The 25,242-nt window shown below is 37.4% G+C and overlaps 3 protein-coding genes across 3 annotated transcripts; all 3 read left to right on the top strand.

Moving 5' to 3' along the window:
- The first annotated feature begins 1,246 nt into the window (after positions 1-1,246).
- Positions 1,247-11,423, top strand: LOC140778094 (fumarate hydratase 1, mitochondrial-like). The gene is made up of 17 exons (XM_073122646.1): positions 1,247-1,504; positions 1,619-1,736; positions 2,679-2,828; positions 5,158-5,268; positions 5,578-5,661; positions 6,301-6,399; positions 6,524-6,574; positions 6,647-6,696; positions 7,712-7,793; positions 8,462-8,556; positions 8,663-8,729; positions 8,909-8,959; positions 9,536-9,631; positions 9,825-9,923; positions 10,013-10,042; positions 10,131-10,196; positions 11,020-11,423. Exons 1-17 carry the CDS (start codon positions 1,344-1,346, stop codon positions 11,104-11,106), a joined length of 1,497 nt encoding a protein of 498 aa, XP_072978747.1. The 5' UTR covers positions 1,247-1,343; the 3' UTR covers positions 11,107-11,423.
- A 1,233-nt stretch (positions 11,424-12,656) lies between these two features.
- Positions 12,657-17,107, top strand: LOC140778222 (probable ethylene response sensor 1). Its single transcript, XM_073122829.1, has 6 exons — positions 12,657-12,878; positions 13,818-14,760; positions 15,399-15,767; positions 15,850-16,116; positions 16,358-16,485; positions 16,676-17,107. Exons 2-6 carry the CDS (start codon positions 13,855-13,857, stop codon positions 16,911-16,913), a joined length of 1,908 nt encoding a protein of 635 aa, XP_072978930.1. The 5' UTR covers positions 12,657-12,878; positions 13,818-13,854; the 3' UTR covers positions 16,914-17,107.
- A 1,484-nt stretch (positions 17,108-18,591) lies between these two features.
- LOC140779493 (dual specificity protein phosphatase PHS1-like) lies at positions 18,592-25,181 on the top strand. The gene is made up of 11 exons (XM_073124572.1): positions 18,592-18,918; positions 19,035-19,073; positions 19,165-19,340; positions 20,226-20,445; positions 21,761-21,937; positions 22,021-22,181; positions 22,262-23,309; positions 23,767-23,913; positions 23,982-24,209; positions 24,547-24,704; positions 24,791-25,181. The coding sequence occupies exons 1-11, from the start codon at positions 18,847-18,849 to the stop codon at positions 25,161-25,163; spliced, it is 2,799 nt and encodes a 932-aa protein (XP_072980673.1). The 5' UTR covers positions 18,592-18,846; the 3' UTR covers positions 25,164-25,181.
- Positions 25,182-25,242: the final 61 nt, after the last annotated feature.

Raw genomic sequence — 25,242 nt, forward strand, 5'->3', positions numbered from 1 at the left:
TCTCTCTTGTAGTTCTATCTCGTATTTTCTTCTTTCTCTCAAATTCTTTTCTCGTATTCCTGCCATCGATCGCCACATCCACCACCAAATAGAGATGATATAGAAGTTAGACGTAAGATAATATAGAAGATAGCTTATGTAGAGTTGTATCGATATTGGATATATTTATACTCCATTGTGCTACTCATCAATTTGTATAATATAGGTTGTATTATATTTTACTCATACATTAGTTATATTAATTGTATTTTTATGGTCTTGTCGTGGCCTATATAGTGTCCGGTATATATTTACATGGTAACATATTTATTTGGATGATAATATGATTTTGTCTATGAAATGAATTATCTTGAGTATAAGTTTATCTCCACATGGTAACTTTGTCCGCCCTATGCATCACGTGGTCATCAGCCAAGAGCATTACAATTTGAAATCAAATAATATTTTGCTATGCATAATTATGTATTTTATATTATAATTAATAGCTAGCTAACTGTTGTAATTTGATATAGATCATATAAAGACAAGGCTATCAAAATAATTGAGCTAGCTCAGCTCAGCTCAACTCAACAAGACTTGACTTGATCAAGCTAGACATATAACTGAGCTGATTCAAGTTTGAGCTACGAAACAAACTTGAAATTAATCAAGCTTAGCTAAGACTTAAAAATAATAATATAATATTATATATTATGTAATAGATAATATATACGAACAAATATGAATCTTTAGACCAAGATCTAAATGCTCATAATAGTACTATATTAGTTTTTATAATTTTATCATTAAATCATATCTTATTCACGACTCAACTCAAAATTGATTGGGCTCCATTTTAGGCTTAAATTGATTAAAACTTAAATTGATTAATATTAATCGGGCTCGTTTAAACTCAAGCTTTTATTTCCACTTAATTATATAATTAAGGATGAAATTATATTCAATTCAAATTTGATAAAAAGTTTGTCTCGATTACAATCCAATTTAAAATGCATAAGTTAAAACAGACTAAACTAAAAATAAAATTTAATTATAATCTCCTCAAATTTTTTGGTTATTATTATATTATTTTTAGATACAACAAACCAAACAAATAATTGGAAGAAGAAGAAGAGAAAAAAATGATTTAGTTTTCCTAGTAAAATATTTCCGACGGCGGCCGCCCCAAAGCAAAAGGGAGATGAACAGTTCATGGACCCCTCCGCACACGCAATTGCGATTAGTCGCCCGACGCAATAAATCTAATCTACCTTTTAGTTTTTATTCTACATTTCTACGCCTCCTCCCATCTCCCCTCGTAAACCTAAACCCTTCCTCCTCCCACCCCTCCTTCTCTCCCGGAGATGGCGATGGTGATCGGCGCATCGCGGCGTCTCGCCGGCCGATCCAACCCGGCGTCGACCCTTGCGGCCGTGATGCTCCGGTCGGCTTTGAGCCGCCCGATCTCGACCGGGTTTAGGGAGGAGCGCGACACCTTCGGCCCGATTCTTGTTCCTGCCGACAAGTCCGTTCTCTCCCTCTCTCACCTTGGATCACTAACTTTGGCTCTTGAGCAGTTTTCTTTGGATGTTTACTGAGAGATTTCTCTTCCGTTCTTTGATTTTTGAGCGGACAATAGGTTGTGGGGTGCTCAGACGCAAAGGTCGCTGCAGAATTTTGATATCGGGGGTGAGCGGGAGCGGATGCCGGAGCCGATCATCCGGGCGTTTGGCGTCCTGAAGAAATGCGCTGCAAAGGTTGTCGCTTTCCATTGCTTAGATTTATTTTCTCTAATCAGTTTTGTATTGTTCACTCGCTCCTTTTACTTCCCTGCAGAATTCCAAGTAGTGCTACACTCGTATCACTTCTATAGACAAAAATAGAGCAAAAACCACTATTGACAGTTAATAACTTTTTACTAATAACTGGATGTGTTCACGTAGAGTTAAGGTTATTTCCTGGAAACTAGTAAAAGATAGAGATTCTAAATTTTTTGGATGTTTTTTTTTTCTTTTTCTGTTAGGTTTGGATTCAATTGTATAGACAAATGTTGGCCACTGACAGCTCATAAACTGGGGTTGAAATTTATGTTCCAGTTGTTCTATAGCTGTGATCCACCTTACTAGGTGGTATCATCACACGTCATATTCCCAATTTCCCATCAATAAATATGATCTACTTATTTACTATCTGCTTCTAAGGCATTAGTCCTATCTATTTGCACATAATGACATAATAGCATCAGAATATACACCGACAAAAGTAGTAGTTCAGTAGTAATAATTATGAGTTTGCTTATTTCATATATTCTGATGAGGCCCATGTGCACTATTTTACTATTGGTTCATGTTATAAGTGTTTAAGATATGATTACTTTTCATCACATACTCAATAGTTTAGCATTAAGTGAATTTAGCCCGTAAATTGTAAAAACTTCTCTAGTATTTGGAGTTGTTTCTAAAATTATCATGCATCAGTTGAAGACATCTTTTCAATATCTTAGTTCTGTTTATTGTTAAAACATCCCATATTTCGCAATGCTAGCATGATGAAGAGTATTGTAAACTGCATACTTGATCTGATACTTAAGCATATCAGCAGTTACTTTAAGCTTTTGGGCACTCTGGTGCAGTAAAAGTTTTTCTTTATCAGAAGAAATTCAAAAGTTGTTAATTATCTGTTAATTTTGACTTGTGAAGGTGAACATGGAGTATGGTCTTGATCCATCAATTGGTAAAGCAATAATACAGGCAGCTCAAGAGGTTGCTGAGGGAAAGTTGAATGATCATTTCCCACTTGTAATTTGGCAAACTGGCAGTGGCACACAGAGCAACATGAATGCTAATGAGGTCTGCATTTGTTCATTGTTTTATGGAGCAATTTAATTCATGCAGGATTCGTTCATTTGTTTCCTTTCTATAGAATTCATAATTTTTTATGAGTTCATGCCTAAGTAAATGCCTGCTAATATCAACAGTGAAGCAGGATTGGATACTGAAATAAGACCAAAATCACAGATAGATTAGTGCACACACGTTCACCGATATGTTAATATTTTATATTGCAATCCTCCTTTGCTATAATACACATATTGCGAGATGCAATACTTCATCCTTTTGTGTTAAAAACATAACATAAATATCAATATAGTCCCTTGGAAAGTAAATTTTTTTTTCATCTTATACAAAGGTACCTGTACGATTATAGAGATTAAAATAATTAAACATACAACATGATTTCCTTATAATCCTCGATAGGTACTTGGGGTAATGTTGTGACCATTAGTGTATGATCCATATCCTGCATACTTGGAGACGGAAATATGTTTTCTTAGGCCAGAAAGTGTCTTAGGCACATAGGTCGCCCTCTAGGTAGGGGTGAAAACGGATTGGATACTAATTGGATAGTGCTCAACCCACATATGGATCCATACTTTTTATTTAGATACGGATTCGAATACGAATATTTGACGGATAACAAAAATTAAAACCATACTCTAATTAAACATATGCGGATAATTTTTGAATACGGCTCAAATAGTTCTTAGATACGGATCGGATCTGAATCGGATACGTATCGAATCTTAAATGGATTAGGGCCTTTCTTTTAGACATAATTAACAAAAAAAATAATAAATCACTTCAATTGACCATTGATACAAATAGATTCTACTTCTAACTTCACAAACTTTAATTGTGCAACATACAATCACTTCGTTCACATTAACTTTAAGAATATTAAATTAACACATTCAAATACAAAGTTGAGATAAAAGTTTAACATTAACTTCAAGAAAATTAAATTAACACAAACATGATCTAATAGATGCATAGATTGATAAAGAAGAATGTAATCTTACAATTTTACCTTTTAAAACTAGAATTAGCTGTTTAGTGAAAATTGAATCAGAACTAGATAATTAACTTACAATAAGATAATTGCAAAACAAGAATTAGAATCTGATGTAAACTTCCAATTTTACTTTCAAAATAAGAATCAGAATCGAATAATTGCATTGACCCCAAAACAATAAAATAAACCAATTGCTAATTAAGGAAGTAAAAAAAGAAGATTAAAATAAACCAATTGCTAATTAACCAGCATAAATAGATAATTTAACTTTGAGCTATAAATCAAAGTACCTGTAAATAGATAATTTAACTCAAATTACCTGTCAGATTACCTATAAATTGGTGAAGTGATGGAGCTTGGTGATGGAGATGGAATGGTGATGTCAGTGGAGCTTGGTGACGGGGAGCTCGAGGAGGGAGGATGCGGAGCTTGGTGACGGTGACGGTGATGGAGTGGTGATGGCGTGGAGCTTGGTCATGACGAGCTTGAGGGAGAAGGCGGAGCTTGGTGATGACGAGCTTGAGGAGGAAGAAGGCGGAGCTTGGTGACGGCGAGCTCGAGGAGGAAGATGGAGCTTGGTCACAACGAGCTTAATGAGGGAGATAGCTTTGGTGAAGCGATTGAATGGTGATGGCAGCAAAGCTTGGTCACGATGGAGATGCGATGGTGGCAGAGAACTTAGGTTGGCAAGCCGTTGAGCTTGAGGAGGGACTAGAGGAGGGACTAAAGGTGGAGCTTAGTGACGCCAAGCTCGAGGACGGAGGATTGGAGGAGGAGAGGTCGGTGATGCCACGACCGGAGAGGTGATGGTATTCGGTGATGGTGAGGACGCTAAAGAGAGATTTTAAAGTTGGGGGTAGAGGCGGCTACAGGCTCAATTGGGATTTGGGGAAGATGGAGAGGGTAGGGCTAGGGTGTAATTAGATGAGTTGGGTATGTAAATATCTATTATTTGAATTGATATTCGATAATATTAGTTATACCCATATTTGTATCCATATCTGAATGTTTTATTAATAGACTATCCGTATCCAGATTCGAATCGGATGGAATTTTTTTTACCCGCATCTAATCTGATCCAGTGTTGCCTAGTCAGTAGGTAGCCATCTAGACAGCCTCACCGACAATTTATAGTGTATTGATAGCTCATAAACAAAATAAAAGAATGACTGCTTCATGCATACTTTTGAGTGATTTAACATAGGAGAGTTTTACTTGGTGAATCATTTTTCTTGCTTTTCTAAGCATGCTGATCTGATCATCTTTATTCTATGAACATATTTTGAAATAATCTATAATGCTTAATGCTCATTATTTTATCTACAGGTAATAGCGAATAGAGCTGCAGAGATTCTTGGTCATAAGCGTGGTGAGAAGTTTGTACATCCAAATGACCATGTCAATAGGGCCCAGTCTTCGAATGACACATTTCCAACTGTAAGGCTTTGTTTGCTCTAGAGCGGACCTTGTTCTTGTTATCAAGATACTTGAATAAGATACATTTTAAAGCTGCACTCAGTTTATAATATAAACTGTGTCTTTTCATTAATGCACTCATATTTGTTTAGAAGAAATTTAGTAGTTTGTCATTTTTCACAAGTCTAGACTTTTGCATATTTATTTTATGATGAGTTCTGTAACCGTGGCACTTATTTTATTTAAGAGATCTTTATAGATGAAGTACGCCCTGGTTTCTGAGATGCTACCATGTCTACACTAAATAGTTTTATTCTTGGTCCTTTTCAGGTTATGCACATAGCTGCAGCTGTAGAAATCAATACTAAGTTCATACCAAGCTTGAAACAGTTGCACAGTTCACTTCATTCGAAGGTAGACATATTCTCTGGTATGTTTTTGGTAAATACTTGTCGTTTTTTTATCTTGCGGTGCATCTATCCCTCATCATAGATGGTTGCAAGCTGCTTCTATGTACAGCATCTGCGCTTTACATTTGTAAACCCCTGACTTTCTTTGATAGTTTCTGTCACTGTTCAGTGCATTACTGAGGTGTGATACCTCAGTCCCAAATAAACTAAAACTTTTGAAGGTGAAAGGAGGTACTAAAGATAATGCAAGTCAACTCAGTATTATGTTAAAACAATCTCCAAACTCTCCAAAGAATCTTATATTTTTCTTCAATTAAAGAGAATAAGAAAAGGAAACAAAAACATCTTCTGGAAGTTGATGCTAAAAAGAAGGTTAATCTCTTCCTCTTCTTAATATGGCAAGAGCAAGTTCTATATTATCACTCAATGAACTAGATAATAGAAGGCAAAGGAAACACAAGAAGAGAGTAGGAAACCAAACTGAAATAGAAGGCAAGGAAATCAGTCCACCTTTAGCCTTTTTCTCCTTCTGCCAAAATTCCTCTTTCTACAACAGGGTATAATCTTCACCTTTGATTGCATCAGCATGCGTCATGAGGCACACAAATTTGCTAACCTGTTTTATTTTCACTTGATATTGCAGTCCATTGAGTTCAAAGATATAATCAAGATTGGGCGCACACATACTCAGGATGCGACTCCTCTAACTCTTGGTCAAGAGTTTAGTGGTTATACTACACAAGTATGATCAATACTTCATACTATCACACATCTCTTTTTTTTTTCTTCTATCTGGTTAACTTGAGAAATAGGTAATGAACTAGTGATGCTTCATTAGCTATTGACACATGTAATTCTTTTTGTAGGTCAAGTATGGCATTGATCGGATAGTAGGTACTTTGCCTCACATGTATCAGGTAGACTAGCATTTCTCTCTGATAATGCTTTTATTTCTTGAACTATTACTTATTAATTCACATACTGAGCAGCTTGCACAAGGTGGCACTGCTGTTGGAACTGGATTGAACACCAAAAAGGGGTATTCCTTTTTTTTAAATGGATCTCTTTTATGTTGCTTATGATTTACAATTACGTATGCCATCTGACTTTTATGTTCTGATTAACTTTCTATCTCATGGCTTCTTTTGCTTCTGTATAATGAATATCAATTCATATGTCTCATTTTATATCAAACTATCTTTGCATTAAACTGCTTTATGTTCCGGCTGTCTATTGATGACGGTATTTTCCTCTTTTGGGGGCTTGTCTGTGACATTCAACAGTAATGTGAATGGATTATAATTCCTTCAGTTATGCTGTTGTGATTCAAGAAGGGTGTTGGATTGTTATAAATGTCAATTTTCATCATAGGGATTCTATTGGTGAATTATCAACTAGCTGGACTGGGAAATCATGGAATTTGGTACAGAAGAGCATTGAAGGATATCTAGATTGTAATACTGCTGGAAAGGTTTTAGCACTGGAAAGGAGAGACCAAGTGCTATTCAAAATTTCAAATGTTTTGTTATGACAGAATTCCCAAAGTGATGTTGGAACTAGATGTAACATAATGTATTTCATTTGTTGAACTATAGGATACTTTAGGAGCAAATTTCAGGATACTTTACAAGCATCAAATCAATAGTCATAAGCATAGTTGAACTTTTGACTGTAATAGATTGTTTTCAGAGATCTATCTGAAACCCACCTCGAAACTGGTACTGTCACCAGTTTCGGCTGGTTTTGGTGCTTCCAGCCGAAACTGCCAAAAGTGAGTAAATTTATATTTTAACTGACTGTTAATTCTTGGGTTGCATGTCAGAGTTTTTCCATCTGGATCTGACCTACCATATATATTTGATCCTAATCTTTTTCTTTTGCCTGTTCAAAATTTTTGGCTTTTTGCTCTTGTTAATGTAATTATTACCAGTGTAGTTTGCATTTTCTTATAGTTGCATAATTCACGATATTTATGCTGTGAGAATTTTTCTGATTTAACTATTTTTCATTTATTTCCTTTCATCTGAGTCTCCTTTATTTGCACTTGCTTTCAGGTTTGATGTAAAAATTGCTGCTGCAGTAGCTGATGAAACAAGTCTACCTTTTGTGACAGCAGAGAACAAGTTTGAAGCATTAGTTAGTATTTGTACTTATACTTATTTTGTATATGTTATTTAATGGAGATGCATTTTAACTTATAGGCTATAGCAAATTAATGCAGACCATTGCTCTTGAATCTTGATCCTTTTGTGTCATCTAACATTATAACTACTGAATAATATTGCTTAAATGACTCGTGTTTCTTTTTGTGTGTATGTAACTCTAATAATTTGTTTGTGGTTATATATGAGATTACTCAACCTTATCATGTTTCTAAGAGTTAATTTTTTTTGGAATATGGATGTCTTTGATCATTGCATTATTTACTAGTTTAAGAAAGAATAGTTGAATTTTTGGATGGGGATAGCATTGTGTAACTGTGGTTCCAAAGTTATACTCATGTACATATCACTTATTTTGTTAATGTGGTACATGTTCTAATAAGCTAATATCTTGAGTTGCTACTTCTGATGAATCACCTGTCTCTGAAGCAGTACATCTTTTACAATACTTGGGTATATTTACTATGCTATGTTGGTTTGTTTCATCGTTCTCTCTTTCCCATGCTGTTATTTTCTGGGTGTTTCCAAATGTGTTTTTTTGAGCCAGAGAACCTTAGTTTATTAAATTGATTTTGCTTTTAATATCTTTATTTCATCTTTCATTTGTGATATATGCTGTGTACTTATTTCTCTTTTTACTAGGCAGCACATGATGCTTTTGTTGAGAGTAGTGGTGCCTTAAACACTATCTCTGCTTCTCTAATGAAGATTGCAAATGACATACGACTATTGGGAAGGTTAGGTCTTTCAGGTTCCGATGGTTTTGCCTGTATATGCAGTTTCATCATCTTGCATCTTCTGGTTTGGCTCATGGAATTTAAAATTGTTACTTACCTTTGACAGTGGTCCACGCTGTGGACTTGGTGAACTTATCCTACCGGAAAATGAGCCAGGCAGCAGTATAATGCCTGTATGTACCTTTTATTTTTTTCATCTGTGCTAAACTTATTGATGAATTCTAGTTTACATAATGTATCTTGTCGAGTTCTTAATGTTTTCTCTTTTTATTATTTTTTCCTATTTTAGATGGTAGGCTTTCACTTTACATCTTCTACTATGATGTTTCCTGACATTGCTTATCTTTTATAGGGAAAGGTTAATCCTACACAATGTGAGGCTCTAACCATGGTCTGTGCTCAGGTGGACTGTCCTAACTTTTTCTATTTTATGACATACGCTTGTCGTCTACTCTGACTTTTCTTGACAATTTTTTGAGGAGTCTTGTTGTAATTCTTTACTTCTCTATGTGCTTGTGCTCCCTTACATTTGGAAGTACTTACATGCATTTGGTAGTTTAAAGACCAGTACATACTTGTCTCTTGTTGAACCACTTTGATTTGGTGCTGAAACAAATCAGTCTGAGTATAGGTATCAGTTACATCTAGGAGTACTAAAACCAGTACAAGATTGAGTCTTGAAATAGTTCTAGTTGATTTCATGACTGAACATACTTGTATCTTGCTGAACCACTTTGATTTGGTACTGAAACAAATAAGGTCTGAGGAAAGCCTCAATTTGGGTGGAATATTTGAATCATAACCCATTGTCTAAATTCATTGATGATCTTTCAATTCTTGTTGTAATTCTTTAGTTGTGCTCAACTTCTCATCTTGCCTTAAATTTTGAAGTACATCCATGGATTTGGTGTAGAATGTCATCAAACTTCTCTTTTTTAAAGCTTAGTGAAAAGATTTCCTCTTTTCACATTTTGTGCAGGTAATGGGTAATCATGTTGCCCTCACAATAGGTGGATCAAATGGCCATTTTGAACTCAACGTGTATAAGCCACAGATCGCTAGTAATCTTCTTCGAGTATGATCCTTTTCTGTTTCATGCTGTATTTCTCATCTATAAATAGGAAATATCAATTATTTTAAAAATTCAACAAATATATCACAATTTACTGATCTAAACTGTGTATTTCAACTATACCTGCCAAAGGAGGAAAAGTTTTAGATGTTCTTAAATATTTGAAGCATAAAATCACCTTTTGGATTCTTGGCAGTCTCTGAGGCTACTGGGGGATGCATCTTTATCTTTTGAGAAGAACTGTGTGAGTGGAATTAAGGCTAACCACCAAAGAATATCAAAATTGCTGCATGAGGTGAATCTCAATAGAACAATAGTTCATTCTTGTGCATCCTTTTAGTTTTAGTACCTAACAGATTAACTTTTTAATCTAATATCCTTCAGTCCCTGATGCTGGTGACTTCTTTGAACCCTGTAAGTGACCTTGCAACATTCAAATTTAGCCTTTTCTCCATGATCATCTTTTATCAAGTTGTGACATATATCCTTTTTCCTAATGCAGAAAATTGGCTATGATAAGGCTGCAGCTGTTGCCAAGAAAGCTCATAAAGAAGGAACAACACTGAAGGTGATTATGTTAAAGCACTGTAATCTACCATTTTGCTTCCATAATGTAATACCTTATTGGTTGATTTATTCAGGTTACATATATATGCTCTTAGCTTATTTTCGGCTTTTAAACTGACCTTTGTATCAGGTTATAGTACTATTGTTTTTTGAAAGTGGCGAGGGGCAATTGACTAGTGTTTGTTTAATCAACAATTCTCTTTATGAATATTTCAGGTTTACCATGCAGATAGAAACATGGTACCTCTTTTTTATGTCTCTGATTCATTTCTAATATGTAATTTTATGTTGTCCAATCATTAAGTAGTATAGATTTGCAACCGCCAAATTACTCCTTTGCTCAACAAAAAGTCTTGGACCTCTTGGTAGTAGGCCAGTAGTCATTTCCAAAATTATAATTGTTGCACCTGGTAGTGGCTATTTCTTAGCCCGACAAGTTTCATGAAGAATGGAAGTTGTTTGGATTAGGGCTCATTGCGAAAGAAAGTATGGATTTTCAACCAAGATAATAGGCTTCTGGGTTTTGCATCTGGTGACTGTAGTTTGAAAGTTTGACTGCCTAATTCTCAGATAGTGTCAGACATTTATTTTGCTTGTGCAGGATTTCTGAATTTATCATTTGGTTTTTCAAGCGCTTTGTTCTGCTTTTCTTATCATATGTCATTGTAGCATTATTCCATACGCTCTATATGAAATGCTTTCAGTTTGGTGAAATTTATAATTGTATGACACTGCGATCAGAAATGCTGATGTTTTGGCATGAAGGCCTTTATATAATCTCTATTTTCTTCTTATTTTACTGGATTCCTTACCTTTGTTTCCAGGATGCTGCTTTGAATCTTGGAGTCCTGACAGAAGAAGAGTTTAATGAACTTGTTGTGCCAGAGAAAATGATAGGCCCCTCTGATTAAAAACATAAATTTTATAGTTTCTTCCACGCAATTTTCCCGATGGAGTGATTTGGGGCACCATTATCTCTATTCCTCTCCGGTTGCAGCAAGCTGGCGCTGGGTTAATAAAGAACTTCCCTTTTTTTCCTTACAGAACAGTTTCAATTTTGATTTAATAAATATTCTTTTGGCTCACTAACTGATAAGAGAGAGATAGAGAGCCTAATTTGCTTTTGTAACAATGTGCAAGAGAAATCACTTTGCATGATTTTGTGTTCAACTGAGGAATTGCTTCGGAGGGTGGAATAAACATGTGGCCTGCTGTTTCCTTTCTGCTATATTTGCTTTTAGATGAAAAATACTTAGCTAAAGATTTCTTGGCTCGGCAAATGCTACGTTGTTTAATACTTTGTATTTTTAAACCATTAGCCATGGTCAAGTGGTAGGTGATGCTCGTTTTTCTTTCCGTACAGCAGAGTTCTTTCCAAATGCTCCAAGGATGGACAATGACCGGCAAAGAACTTATTGGAGACAACGAGGTTTTATCCACAAGGAAAAAAAGAATGATATAAGACTGTACATAAGACTGTGTTTTGTTCACTGATTATTTTTACATAATTGTTATTTTTGAAAGAGTCCGAATTGAACTGATGTTCCAGGTACCGAGTCTTTTTAATCATCTGACCTCTATTTCATTGACTTTGTTACTTACTATTACTACTTTGGTTGTGTCAACTTTCTTTACTATCTAGAGATAGTTTCATACGTGCATAGAAACTCAAACTGAGAACCTCTTACAATCACTCTCGCTCTCGCTCTCATTTGATATATATATATATATATATATATATTTATCCTAATAAATATGTGTTCCCAAATACAATGAACCTGGCACTTTTTCTTCTTGCAGAGGCGCTATCATAGATGCAGTGTCTCTCTGTGGTTCCAGCAAAGATGTTAAACCGCCCAACATCATGAGTAATTGCAAGGCATGGGCCATTTGACCTCACTCTATTTTTAAAAAATAAAATCAATTCAAAGATCCAAATCTCTGGAGACTCAACTCTAATCTCAACAACCATCTTATTTCTCAAAGAACCATCTCAACTCTTTTTTTTTTTTTCTTTTCCTTTCTTAAAGCCAATCATCAGCACCCCAAGTCAACGGTCATAGTGGGCACCACCGGACTGAAGCCATTCGGGAGCTTCCACGTAATCACCACAAATTTACAATCCACCTGGTGCCCCGCTATTGCTCATGCGAGCGTAAGGTAGTGCGTCACACTGCAGACACCGCCTTAAGGCTTAACCCCCTCCCTTCCCCTCTCCCCCCTCTCTCATCTGAAGCTTTTCCTTCGCATTGGTTGTTTTTTGTTGTTGTTGCAAATAACCGCTCGTATTAGCCGGATATTACCTCATCGTCCGACGTTTTTACAATTAAGACCTCCACAAAGACAAAGCACTTGAAGTAGTTGGTGTTAAAGGGGATTTTTCTCTAATATCTAGAATTTCCAGGTGGTTTATGTAAGAAAAAAAAATGTCCAATTTTTGTTGCCGTATATATACTCTCTCGCCAGTACGCTTCTCGGCTGCTACAATTTTGAACACCGCGAGCCTTTCGCTGTCGAGGTCGTGAGCTAAAAGATCCTCTAGAAGATCGAGATCGATCTCTCTTTCTCTCTCTCTCTCTCTCCCTCTCTCTCTCTCTCTCTCTCTCTCTCTCTCTAGCTCGAGGTGGAGGACGCGGCAGTTGGGCTTTTCATCTCGGGTCGCTCGGTTACAGCTCAATCTAGGGTAAATCCTTTTTCTTTAATACCTCGTAGCTTGTGATTTGAGTATCGTGGATTGCTGGCGATTGCTTCTCGGTTAGCTTTAGATCAGGTTTGGGAGCCGAGTGTAGGTGCTTCTTGGTTGCTATTTCTTCGTTTCTTGCTCTTTTGGGGTTTATGCATAATTTTTTTTTTGCTGGTGGTTTTGTCTTGAAAGAATTGGACCAGGAAGGAGCTTTGGATGCTATGAGTTGGGCGGGGCAAGAAAGTTATAAAATTCGGGGATTCCGTGATGAGTTATAGGGTTTCAGGTAGCTGATTTGAGCTTCGTCTTTTGATTAGGTTCTAGGGTTTTCGGCAGTTAGGGCAAAGCAGCATCGTAATCGGGTTCAATTGGAAAAGGACTATGTGGAGGATTAGGCTGCTTGAGTTGGTAAGTAAGCTTCGATTAGTAACAAGTCCATGCAATGCCTACAATTTGGGGAATTTGCCTACAGGTAAGTGATGGAGGGAATAATTGAGAGGAAGCGAGTATATTAGGAAATGCAGGGGTGAAGGTTAATGGCTTGATTAATGTATAGGTGGAGAAAATTGATTTTAGAGTGTCAAAACAGTCAATGAGAGTGCCATATGGGAATCATGCAGGTCACTTGTCTGTGATTTATCTCCTTGTTTTCTTCTCCCGTTATTGTGCCACAGCAAGAGTTCTGGCCACGATGATGATCATCATCTGTTAATCTTAACCACTGGTGTTACAATTTGTTGTTTTAGTTAGTTGATACTTTCATGAGGCTTCTTTTTTATCTTTTAGAGAACATCATTTCTCTACCTTGTTCATGAATATCTCTCTAACAGAGTGTAATTGTGCATAGTTGTCGGCTGTAAACATCTCAAACTAGTAATCCTGATGGTAACTAAACTTCATCCATTTGGTTTGTCTTGACTCACTTACTTCTGCTTGTAGGGAATGTAGAGAGATTTACTGCTATCATTACTGGAAGATGGAGGGCTGTGACTGCATTGATCCGCAATGGCCTGCTGATGAGCTTCTCATCAAATATCAATACATATCAGACTTTTTTATAGCCCTTGCTTATTTCTCGATCCCTCTGGAGCTCATTTATTTTGTGAAGAAGTCATCCTTTTTTCCATATAGATGGGTTCTGATTCAATTTGGTGCATTTATAGTTCTTTGTGGAGCAACCCATTTAATAAACTTGTGGACTTTCACGATGCACTCAAAAACTCTTGCTGTAGTCATGACAGTAGCAAAGGTTTCAACTGCTGTTGTGTCCTGTGCAACAGCTTTAATGCTTGTTCATATTATTCCTGATCTCTTGAGTGTGAAAACCAGGGAATCGTTTCTCAAGAATAAGGCTGAAGAACTTGATAGGGAGATGGGCCTCATTCGGACACAAGAAGAAACAGGAAGGCATGTAAGAATGCTTACTCATGAAATCAGAAGTACACTTGATAGACATACAATTTTGAAGACTACCCTTGTGGAGCTGGGGAGGACATTAGGCTTAGAGGAATGTGCACTATGGATGCCATCACGGAGTGGTTCGAGTCTCCAACTTTCTCATACTCTGCGTCACCAAATACCTGTTGGCTCCACTGTGCCTATTAATCTTCCTGTGGTCAATCAAGTATTTAGTAGCAATAGTGCAATTATAATTCCACATACATCTCCATTGGCCAGGATTCGCCCTCTTGCAGGAAGATATGTTCCACCGGAGGTGGTTGCAGTTCGAGTCCCTTTGCTACACCTTTCAAATTTCCAAATTAACGACTGGCCAGAGCTTTCAGCAAAATCTTATGCTATTATGGTTTTGATGCTCCCATCTGACAGTGCGAGGAAATGGCATGCCCATGAATTGGATCTTGTTGAGGTCGTAGCTGATCAGGTTATAACCTCTATATCTATTACCTATCACAAATTGCTGTCGTCCGACTAACTATATTCTCTGATAGAGTAAGATTGCAATTTAATCTCTGTCAATTTTATGGATTCTTCTCTCCATATATCTTCTTTGAAAACTGTCAGTTTACTGAAAACTCATGCATCTCTTTGCTGCTAAGATGGCTAAAGTGGTTGACTCTGTTCTCATCTTTATTGATAGAACGCTTGCAAACCCAAACATTGTAGGCTTGTAGCATCTCTACATACATTCCCTTCAGCTATGCATTTCCCGTGACACATTTTGCATGTTTGTAATCTGGTTTTCTTTAAGTTATTGAATATATTCTGGCTTCTTTTTATCCTTTCTGCTAGTTTTGTTCTAGCAGATATGAAATGCAATCATGTATTTCAGAGTCTTCCATGATAGTTAAGCAATTGAAACAATACTACAGCACTTACTGTTCCTCATTTTTAAAAGTTATTCATCTGTGCAAAGGGTGTGTGCCAATATATATACATATATATATGTATTGCAATTGTTTTCTTTTGAAACGGACATATATAACCCAACCTTATTTGTTATTCTCTTGAATATTTTTTCTGTGATCTATTAGCTTTCAATGGATGTTTTTGTTTTTACAGGTTGCAGTTGCACTTTCACATGCTGCTATTCTGGAAGAGTCTATGAGGGCACGTGATATGCTGATGGAGCAGAATATTGCTCTAGATTTAGCCAGGCGAGAGGCAGAAATGGCTATTCGTGCTCGGAATGATTTTCTAGCTGTCATGAATCATGAAATGCGAACACCGATGCATGCAATTATAGCTCTCTCGTCACTACTTCTAGAAACTGAACTGACTCCTGAACAGCGATTGATGGTGGAAACTGTATTGAAGAGCAGTAACCTTCTAGCAACGCTCATCAATGATGTTTTAGATCTTTCTAAGCTTGAGGATGGAAGCCTAGAGTTAGAGATTGGAGCTTTCAATCTTCATGCTGTATTCAGAGAGGTTTGTGAAAAGTGAAAACATTGTGACTATTATCAACTATCAATTTCTCATCAGAGAATATCTTTATTTTTTGGACTTGTAGGTTATGAATTTCATCAAACCAATAGCTGCTGTGAAAAAACTGTCAATCTCAGTGATGTTGGCACCAGATTTGCCGTTATGTGCCGTTGGTGATGAAAAACGACTCATGCAGACAATTTTAAATATTTCTGGTAATGCTGTAAAGTTTACAAAGGAGGGCCACATTTCACTCATAGCTTCTGTTGTGAAATCTGACTATTTAAGAGACATCAGAACTCCTGACTTCTATCCTGTTGCAAGTGATGGGAACTTCTATTTAAAAGTTCAGGTACATGTACCTTAAAACCTCCTTAGTTATGGCTAATTTTCTGATATCAGAATGTATAGATTTTTCCAGATCTTACAGAATAGGAGCTATGTAAAAGCAATTTCTCATATTTTTGGGTGGATCTATACTCTGCCTCAAATATCTAGAGGCTTTAGTCTGTTCTCAACTTAACAAAAATATTTGAAGGTTGCTTCTTGTTTAAGGAGATATTCCTAAAGTGCTTAAGATTTTGCTGTTGCAGGTTAAGGATACTGGTTGTGGAATAAATCCTCAGGATATACCTCACGTTTTCACTAAATTTGCTCATGCTCACAGTAGAGGAAACCGAGGTTACAGTGGCAGTGGTCTTGGTCTTGCCATTTGTAAAAGGTAGATGATAACTGTATGCATGACTTATTTTGTGAGTAGTGTATGCTTTCTTTTTGTAGTGTGATTAGAATTTAAAGACCGTCTTAAAGTGTTCCTATATTCCGTAAATATTGTTGCAAATACTTCGCTTACACTGTGTTAGATTCTTCGTGTGCCTCCTCTGATGATTTCTCCAAAACTCTTCTTTCAGATTCATAAATCTTATGGAAGGGCACATCTGGCTTGAAAGTGAAGGTATTGGAAAGGGTTGTATGGCTACCTTCATTGTGAAGCTTGGGGTATGTGATAATCCTAATGGGTATCAGCAGCAAATTGTGCCTACAGCTTGGTCAAGCCATGGTGATGCTGATTTTTCTGTCCTGAAAGCTCTGTCTAAAGATGAGAAAGGCCTGGCGCCATTAAAACCTCGGTATCAAGAAAGTGTATAACTGTGATGGAGTTGTCGGCATTCTACAGAACCACCTGATAGGTCTTTGGTTGCTAATGCAAATTTTGATTTATTCTAGTTTTCTTGGCCGGCATATATTGTTGTAAAAATGTTGTAAAGAGATCTGCATTAGAAGTTTGCTGCAGCACTCTAGAATACTAATTTGTGCAATGATATCTCCTTTACTTTGGTGAACTCTTTTGTTGACTTCATATGCCTTCAGAACTTTTTTCTAGTCTGTTCAGATTCTTCTAAAAGAGAAAGAAAACACCCAGTACTCACGCCCTCTGATTTTGGTGATTTAGTCTGTTCTTTATACTTCACCATATTCTTGGCAGCTTCCATTATATGCAGGCCTTCCATGTAAAACTGATTTCTTGCTTGTTATAGTGGAAGTGGAATAGGATCAGCATTTGGTCTTGCGTCCATTTTGATATTTCATCTATTCTTGGTTGTATTTGGTTCTTCTTTGGCACATCTTCTTTGTCGCCTTGATGTCATCCAGTGTATGATTGCGCTGTAATATGCAATCATCATATGATGCTTCATAAGTATCAACCTTAATAAAAGTTATGGTTGTTTTCCTTTATCACTTGGTTTATTGTGAAGAATTTTAGGTGTTTTTTTTTTTCTTTTGTTCCTTTCATTTATCACCCTGTTGCTGATTTTACTGGCAAGAATGAAGTTGATGAATCCTTCCAACTTGGTCGGATTTCTTTTTCCTTTTCATTTTTCTTTTTTGATTCGATTCAGCGAAACGCTAGCTCACATTCAAAATCTGTTTCTAGCTTCATTCAACTATTTAGTCACTTCAACTACTTGGAATTTCTGGAACATTAGACCTTGGAATCCTTCCGATCTATTATTACCTGTTTGTTCTGTCATTAATATAGCTCCATGCGTATCTATGTGCTACTTCTCATTAAATATTTCCCCCCGTCTTAGATTCGTTTGGATAATGTAATATTGTGGAAGTGAAGTGGAGTAAATAAGGCAGGAAAAGATTCCAATTCGACCTCAATTCAAGTCTGGTTATGTTCGAATTAAATCATAACTAAGCAAACAAAAAACAAAAACAAAACAAAACAAGAATAATAACAATAATCCACATCTATAAATTTATATAGATAGATTTGTGTATGTTTTAGGACAATCTCCTAAACTATCATACTAATAAGTAACATAAAGTGTTTGATTACACTTAACCCCCCCTAAACAGTTGCTCATTTTCATCCACTTATTTATTTTTTATAATACATTTCTCTCTTAATTATAAAAAAATCTCTGAAATATTTCTTCGGTAGTTATATATCAAATTTTTTATATTGAAAATAATATGTGAATATTATGTGATTAATTTTATATCTTCTAAAGACTATTTTATTTATTTTTATTTCAGATAAATAAAAAAAGAAATTTAATAGTAAGATAGTTATTTGATATTCTTTATTGACACTTTCAGAGTGAAATGCTTTCTACAAATAGGAGATTAATGTGTAAATAAATAATTAATTAAGGAGATGAATGTGAAAATAGACAATAATTTAGGGATCTGTGATTATTCCTAAAATAATAAAAAAGAAGTAACCACTTGTTTTTAATGGATATGATCATGTGATTAGCCATAATGATGGTCAACTTTCCTGTCTGGATCTTATTAGAGTGTGACAGAAGCCACAGAGACAACACTTCGCACACAGTAGAAGTGGAGGTGGAAGTGGAAGTGGAAGTGGAAGTGTGGAAGTAACACCCTCACCCTCATCATTCGCACCTTCTTCGCTGTTGAGAAAAAGCAGACACCTTTGCCGGGAAAAAGTTGCGTCTTGACCTGCTACTCTATCAACGGCCACTTTTTTGAACCCAAAAAGGGGAAAGAGTTGGGAGGGCGAGCAGGTTTACATAATCCCAGTTCCCACCTACAGTCCCAAACTCTCATGGAACGAGAGGAGAGTGAGGAGAAGAAGAAGGCTTCCTCTCCCTCCTCCTCCTCCGTTGAAACCCACAAGGTACGATCTTACCCAATTACTTTATCTCCTTGCTTGATTTGGATACGGATTCAATAGCCCAGATCTCAGATTGCCTTCGTTTTTGGTCTGATCCTACCCATGCTCTGGTTTTGCAGGAAAGCGAGGAAGAGCGAGAACTCAAGCTCTCTTCTCGTGTAAGTGTTGCTTTGCGACCCTTGTTTTCCCTTCTTTCTCAATTTAGTTGGGTGTTTTCATTAACAATGTCGCTCGTTTTGGTTCGTGAAGGTGGTTTCGTTGCTGCTAGGCGATCTGACGAGCACTGGGCAGGCATTCGAGAAATGGGTCGCCTTGGTTCGTAAGAGGAGCGGGAAGTTTCGGCCTTCTGGGTTTCCCCATCGCAACTCCAAGTTCGAATCCATGCCTAGTGGGTGTTTCTCCCCCCTGAGGCACAATGAGCAGAGGTGTGGTTATTGTTATTGGTTGCTTATCTTAGTATCTGTGGTGGAAATAGTCACAATACTAGAGTCTTAGGAGATAATTTATTAGCTGAACTTGCTGCTTAGTTTTGCAATCTTATTTACTTGCTATATATTTATCTAAGCAATGTGATGATACACATGATGCCTCATCGAGATTGCAATCATGACAACAGATATTGCTTTTTATTAGATATCTGCCTTCTTCTCTGAACATGTATATTTCTCTCAACAAAATTGATGCAAAGATCTACTTAAGTTGGTCAAATTATTTACCTCTATCAGCCTTTATCATCAATTGTAGTTGCCCAAAGTTTGTGTTCACATAATAAACTGTCTCATTGTGGCAGTTCTTGTGCAATCTTGGACACAGTGGAGATTGGTCATCGCATTGGCAATTCTTAGACGAGTTTGTGTTTTGAGATACAACCAGTAAAAGAGAACAATCTTTGGTGGATAAAGTAATGACACATCACTTAGGTTTGGTATTGATGGATTTATGTGACATGTCACTAAAAGAAATATTATATATAGAATTGTTCTGGAAGATGGTTCCATTGGTGGCATTGATGCCATTCTTATGCTGAACAAACTAGGACAGCCATCTGCAGCCTAGGCATCTGCATAGCATTTTATATGGTCTTTTTCATATTTAGGATGTCCTTGAAGTTGAAACTAACTGTGGATGGTCTCAAATTGTTGGATTCTAGTAGCTTCTACTTTCTGAACTTGAGATTTTCATACGTTAATTTAGACTTTTAGTTTCTACATTATATTGTTGGCTATTTTACAATGTTGAAAACTGTTATGGTGTTACCAGTAAATGTCACAATAAAGGTTTTCTTACTTGTTCAACTTTTCTTTTCTCAGTGATGGGAGATCAGATACACGAGAGTTAGTTGGCGATTTTGTTAATATACCAGGATGTGAACAGCCTACAGAAAAGAGTTTGTGGGAAAGGCTTGGAGTTTCTGCTATGTCGGACATTGAATCGAGTGAGTTCTCGTGGGATGCCTTGTCATCTTTGCACCATACAGAACACACAAGCAGCACTGAGCATTCTGAAGATGAAACGAGTAAAGCTTTAGAGGTATGCTGCCGGTTTTCTTCTGTAGTATCTGTACTGCTGCCATTATTATATGAGAATATTTGTAGAGCATGGCCTGGTGATACCGGCGTTTGACTGTCCAGACAGGAATTTTTCAATACTGCCTATCATTGCTAGTTGATGTAGTGGCTTAACTACTCAAGTCCCTCTCATCTATAAAATATATATATATATATATAAAAGAAAAGGAACATCTGATGGATTGGCGAATGCAGATAGTTAAAATAAAAATTATCTCAGTGTAGCTAATGCTACGATGTTCCAAATAGATATGATGCTTGTGAGGGATAATTAGTGAGTTCTTAGTCATAAAGTTGATTTTTAGAGATTTGGTGAATATCATTCATTTGGGTCAAAGTTATGATTGATAAATACATGGATGGTCGTGTCGGCGGCGTACCGACATGTGGCATGAGGGGTGCCGCACGACACCCCTCCTAGCAGCTTTGCTACTCGGCCGCTCGCCACTCTTGGCGGTTTGCTCACTTGTCGTGCTCGTCGCTCACCCACTCATGTCGGGTGTCATAACCTGAGGAGGAAGAAAGGGTGAGGGTGAGATGGTTCGGATCGGGGTCAAGTTAAATAAAAACTTAAGTTGTGAACCCTAACCCGACGCGAGTGGTGAGAGCGAGCAAGTGACGAGAGTAGGCTAGCGTAAGGTTGGCAGCAACGAGCCAATTCTCCCTTATTTTTCTCTCCTTCTCTTGTGGCATGGCTAGTAAGTGCAGTGGCAGCAACGAGCCAATTCTCCCTTATTTTTCTCTCCTTCTCTTGTGGCATGGCTGGTAAGTGCAGTGGCACGTGCCGTGCCGACCGGTGGTTGGCACAGTCTGTGCCTATGGCACGGCCATCATTAGGTAAATATACTAAGCATAGAGTGCTTGTAAGTAAATTTCTAAATTCTCCGGTTCACTACTCCGTAATTGTATGAATTAATCATCCTTGATAAAAAATTTCAGTAGACCAATATACACATGTATTTAAGACTTAAGAATACACTTGTCTTCTCCACACACACTTTATCATGTTCTGATCATGTTGATAAATGCTAACTTAAATTTTCTTGGAAGACAAAGATTCTTTTCTTACTAATGGTAATAATTCATATACCAATTTGAAATGTGAAAATTGGTGGAAGTTGATTGTGTACCTAAATCAATGCTTGCCTGTCATCGTGTTATATACACCTTCCTAGATGATAGTCCACCTAATTTTGATTCATCTCCTTAGATTACTAATATTGGCTCCACTGCTTAAGTGCATCACTTGTAGTAATCTTCTTAGTTGGTGTATATAGGTGACTGTGAATTCTGGAGGAGTTGTTTTCTTTGCTTTGTTTAGTTGTCCTGTCAAAGATGATCGGTTACCAAAGGAAGCTGCAGCAGTTATAAAGATTACATCGTCAAGGATGGCAACACAATCAGAACGGTTGGGTTATGAATTTGCAAAATGGCTTGGAGTACGAACGCCTCAAGTATGTACTCTTCTGTCTGTAGGTATTACGTTTCTGCTCAGGATAATTGTACTTACTTTCTGTCTGCTCTCTCATTGTGGCAGGCTAGAGTCATTCATAGTTCTAGCTCTGAATGGCAATGGATAAAAGATGCTGCAGAAAAAGCACGAGATACAGCAGTTTCAAGTGGCGATGAAGTGGGTGAAATGACCTGTGCAGAGTTGTTGGAAGCTCTTGATTTGAGCCGATGCCTTTTCTTAATGAAGTATGTACGCCACTTGACATGTGAATCATTTTGCATTACAGTTTAATACTTGGTTGGGCTCATTCCTATCCTTTTTGTAGTTATGTCCATGGCTCACCATTACTTGAGAGTTCAAATGCATTTGCATCACGAGAAGCTGCTGCAATTACTGCTGCATCCCTTGGAAGGGTATTGATGTTGGACCTTATACTTCGGAATGAGGACCGGCTTCCTTGCCGTCAGCTTGGTTGGCGTGGTAATCCTGCAAACCTCATGATTGCAGATAAATTGGCTTCTGCTAACATATATGCGTTGGAAGAGTCCAACAGTTCCACTACTAATAGTTACGATCCACTGACAACTAGACTTATCCAGAAAGAGAGAAGATCTAACTCAGCAAATGGAAGATTTGTTCCCCATAAATCTGAACTTCTGTCCCAAAACTCAGATGCACCTATAGTGGAACAAGCAACCGATGAAGTTAAAGATGATCATTTTCATATTGTGGCAATTGACTCTGGCGTCCCTCGACGGCCTCCAGCAGGAAAACGTGCGAAAGATCAAGAGCGATATCCTAAAGTTGTTGAGCTTATTCTTAATAATTCAGAATATTCCTCGAACATATTATATGAAATTTCAGGAGGTCGACTTGGGTCTCCTGGACACAATGATATGGTTGCCCCAACCGATTTATGCTCTCCCCTTTGTGATAGTGACATGGCAGCTGTAGTTCATGAATTCCGAGGGGGATTTCGCACGGCTCTCAGGGACTTACAGGGCTTCCATATATTTCTTCTCACACTTTACCAGAAACTGGATGGGCTTTTACGAGTTTTTCTGTCAATAATTAGCAAAAGCTCTGGAGAGACTGAAAGGGATGATTTTGGTACTTCAGAACACTCAGCTGGATTTGTTCACTCTTCGCCCTCACCAATCTGCAAGCAACAAGTGGCAAATGAAATGTTCATTGATTCTGAAATATCAAAATCTACTTCGAAGTCTTCATCCACAGGATGTCGTGGAAGCCCAGAGTCGGTTTCTCCCATATCAAGGGATAATTGGAATGGCAGATACTTAAAAGGGAGTGGGGATACATCACGCAGTCTAAGATTGACAATGAAACTTCGTGAATTCAGCAAATTATGCAAGGTAAGAAAATTATGATATGTAAATTTAAAAGTGATTTGACTATAATACTTACTTGGAACCCAAAGTAGCTTATTCGTGCTATCCTGTAAGTTATAGAGGCAGGAAGAATTTAATATTACTGTTCTTTTTTTATCTCTCCTGTAAGCTAATTTTTATCATGTTCAGTACCTTCTTGCATAAATAATCACCGATGAGCTCCAACAGATCCATGCTATTTCTTCAGATCAAATGTTTTGCATTGTCTGAGAGAATTATGTTCAGCCTATGAAGGTTCAGAAATCAAGAATATACAAATTTAGCTGGGTTTTAGCTAAATTTTATATTGGTAACTAGGAGTTACTTTCCATTTTTGCTGAGAAAACACCCTAGCAATTCTATAGCTTTTGCGTTCTCAATGTATGTAGGCATCAGACTTTTCTGTCATGAAGCTTTTACTGACATTGTTTGCTTGTTATAGGTAGACCTGGAATTGGGTAAAGAGATTGAACAGTGGAATGAATTGCTTAGGTCAGATGTTGTTAAATTGTGCCAGGAGAACAACTTCAATACAGGATTCTTTGAAGGGAGTGATAGCAACATTGTATTTGATGCTTATGAGCTGAAGGTAATCTGCTAAAGTTAGTTAAGCTTGTCTATTGTGAGCAGTAAGTTTAGCAGTCACGTCGTTTTCAGGTTCGACTTGAACATATTCTTGAGAGAATAGCATTGATCTCTGATGCTGCAAATACAGAACGACCTTCTCTCGTTACAGGTAATTTGTTTATTGGTGGAGCATTGGCTGCAAGGTCTATCTACACCCTTCAGCACTTGAGTATTACACATATACTGTGCTTGTGTTCAAATGAGATTGGGCAGTCAGATTCTCAGTATCCTGACCTTTTCCATTACAAGAATTTCTCGGTATGATCCTTTTCATTTGTTTCCTCCTGAGCTTCTATTGATCTTGAGGATTCTTATATATTGTTAACTAGGATAATTATGAAAATGTGTCTGGTAGACTACTATGTATCTATCTATTGTATATGCATCGTCAGGTTCCTGTATGCTGATGAACAAATATATACTCACATGCAAAAGGTGCGCAGTGGAAATGTGCTTGATTTTGGTTATCTGTACTCGTCAATTCGAGCTCCACAAATTGATATGTTCCCTGAATTTTGATCCATCTGAAGTTTTTTTCATAAATGAATTGTCATTAATTTAATCTTGGCCTTGCATACCACCTATGTGTCCACAGATAAGTGACGATGATGATGCAGACATCAGTGATCTCTTTGAAGAAGCTTCAGATTTCATTGATTATGTTGAGCAGTCAGGTGGAAAGGTTCTGGTCCATTGTTTCGAAGGAAAAAGTCGCAGTGCTACTGTCGTACTTGCATACTTAATGCTCCGAAAGTAAGATCTAGTGGAATTAAAGAATATACATATTGGTAAACTTCCCTCAGGATCAACTAACCCATGGATGCAAAATTATTTGTTAGGGGGTACACTCTCTCAGAGGCATGGAACATGCTGAAGAAGGTCCACCGCCGAGCCCAACCGAATGATGGATTTGCCAAAGTTCTCTTAGATCTCGACAAAAGGCTGCACGGGAAGACCTCTATGGATTGGCAGCGCAAGAGACCAGTGATGAAAGTCTGCCCCATTTGCGGGAAGAACGCAGGGCTGAGCACTAGCTCACTCAAGCTTCACCTCCAGAAGTCACACAAGAGGCTCTCCTCAGGGAGTGTAGACAGTGGCATGACCTTGGAGATACAGAAGGCTGTGGAGTTGCTCAAGATGAGTGGCCGTGGCGGTAGCGTCAGCCCAACCCCGAAGCTATCGCAATCTTTCAACGACCGGTTCTCGCATTGATGCATCTCAAATGAGCATTTCATTACAGCTAAAAAGGGGTATGTCTCTCAGACTTGCACACTGGATGGTATTGTGAATT

This window comes from Typha angustifolia, chromosome 15, assembly GCF_048772165.1.
Source record: "Typha angustifolia cultivar Huaian chromosome 15, ASM4877216v1, whole genome shotgun sequence".
Lineage (NCBI taxonomy): Eukaryota > Viridiplantae > Streptophyta > Magnoliopsida > Poales > Typhaceae > Typha > Typha angustifolia.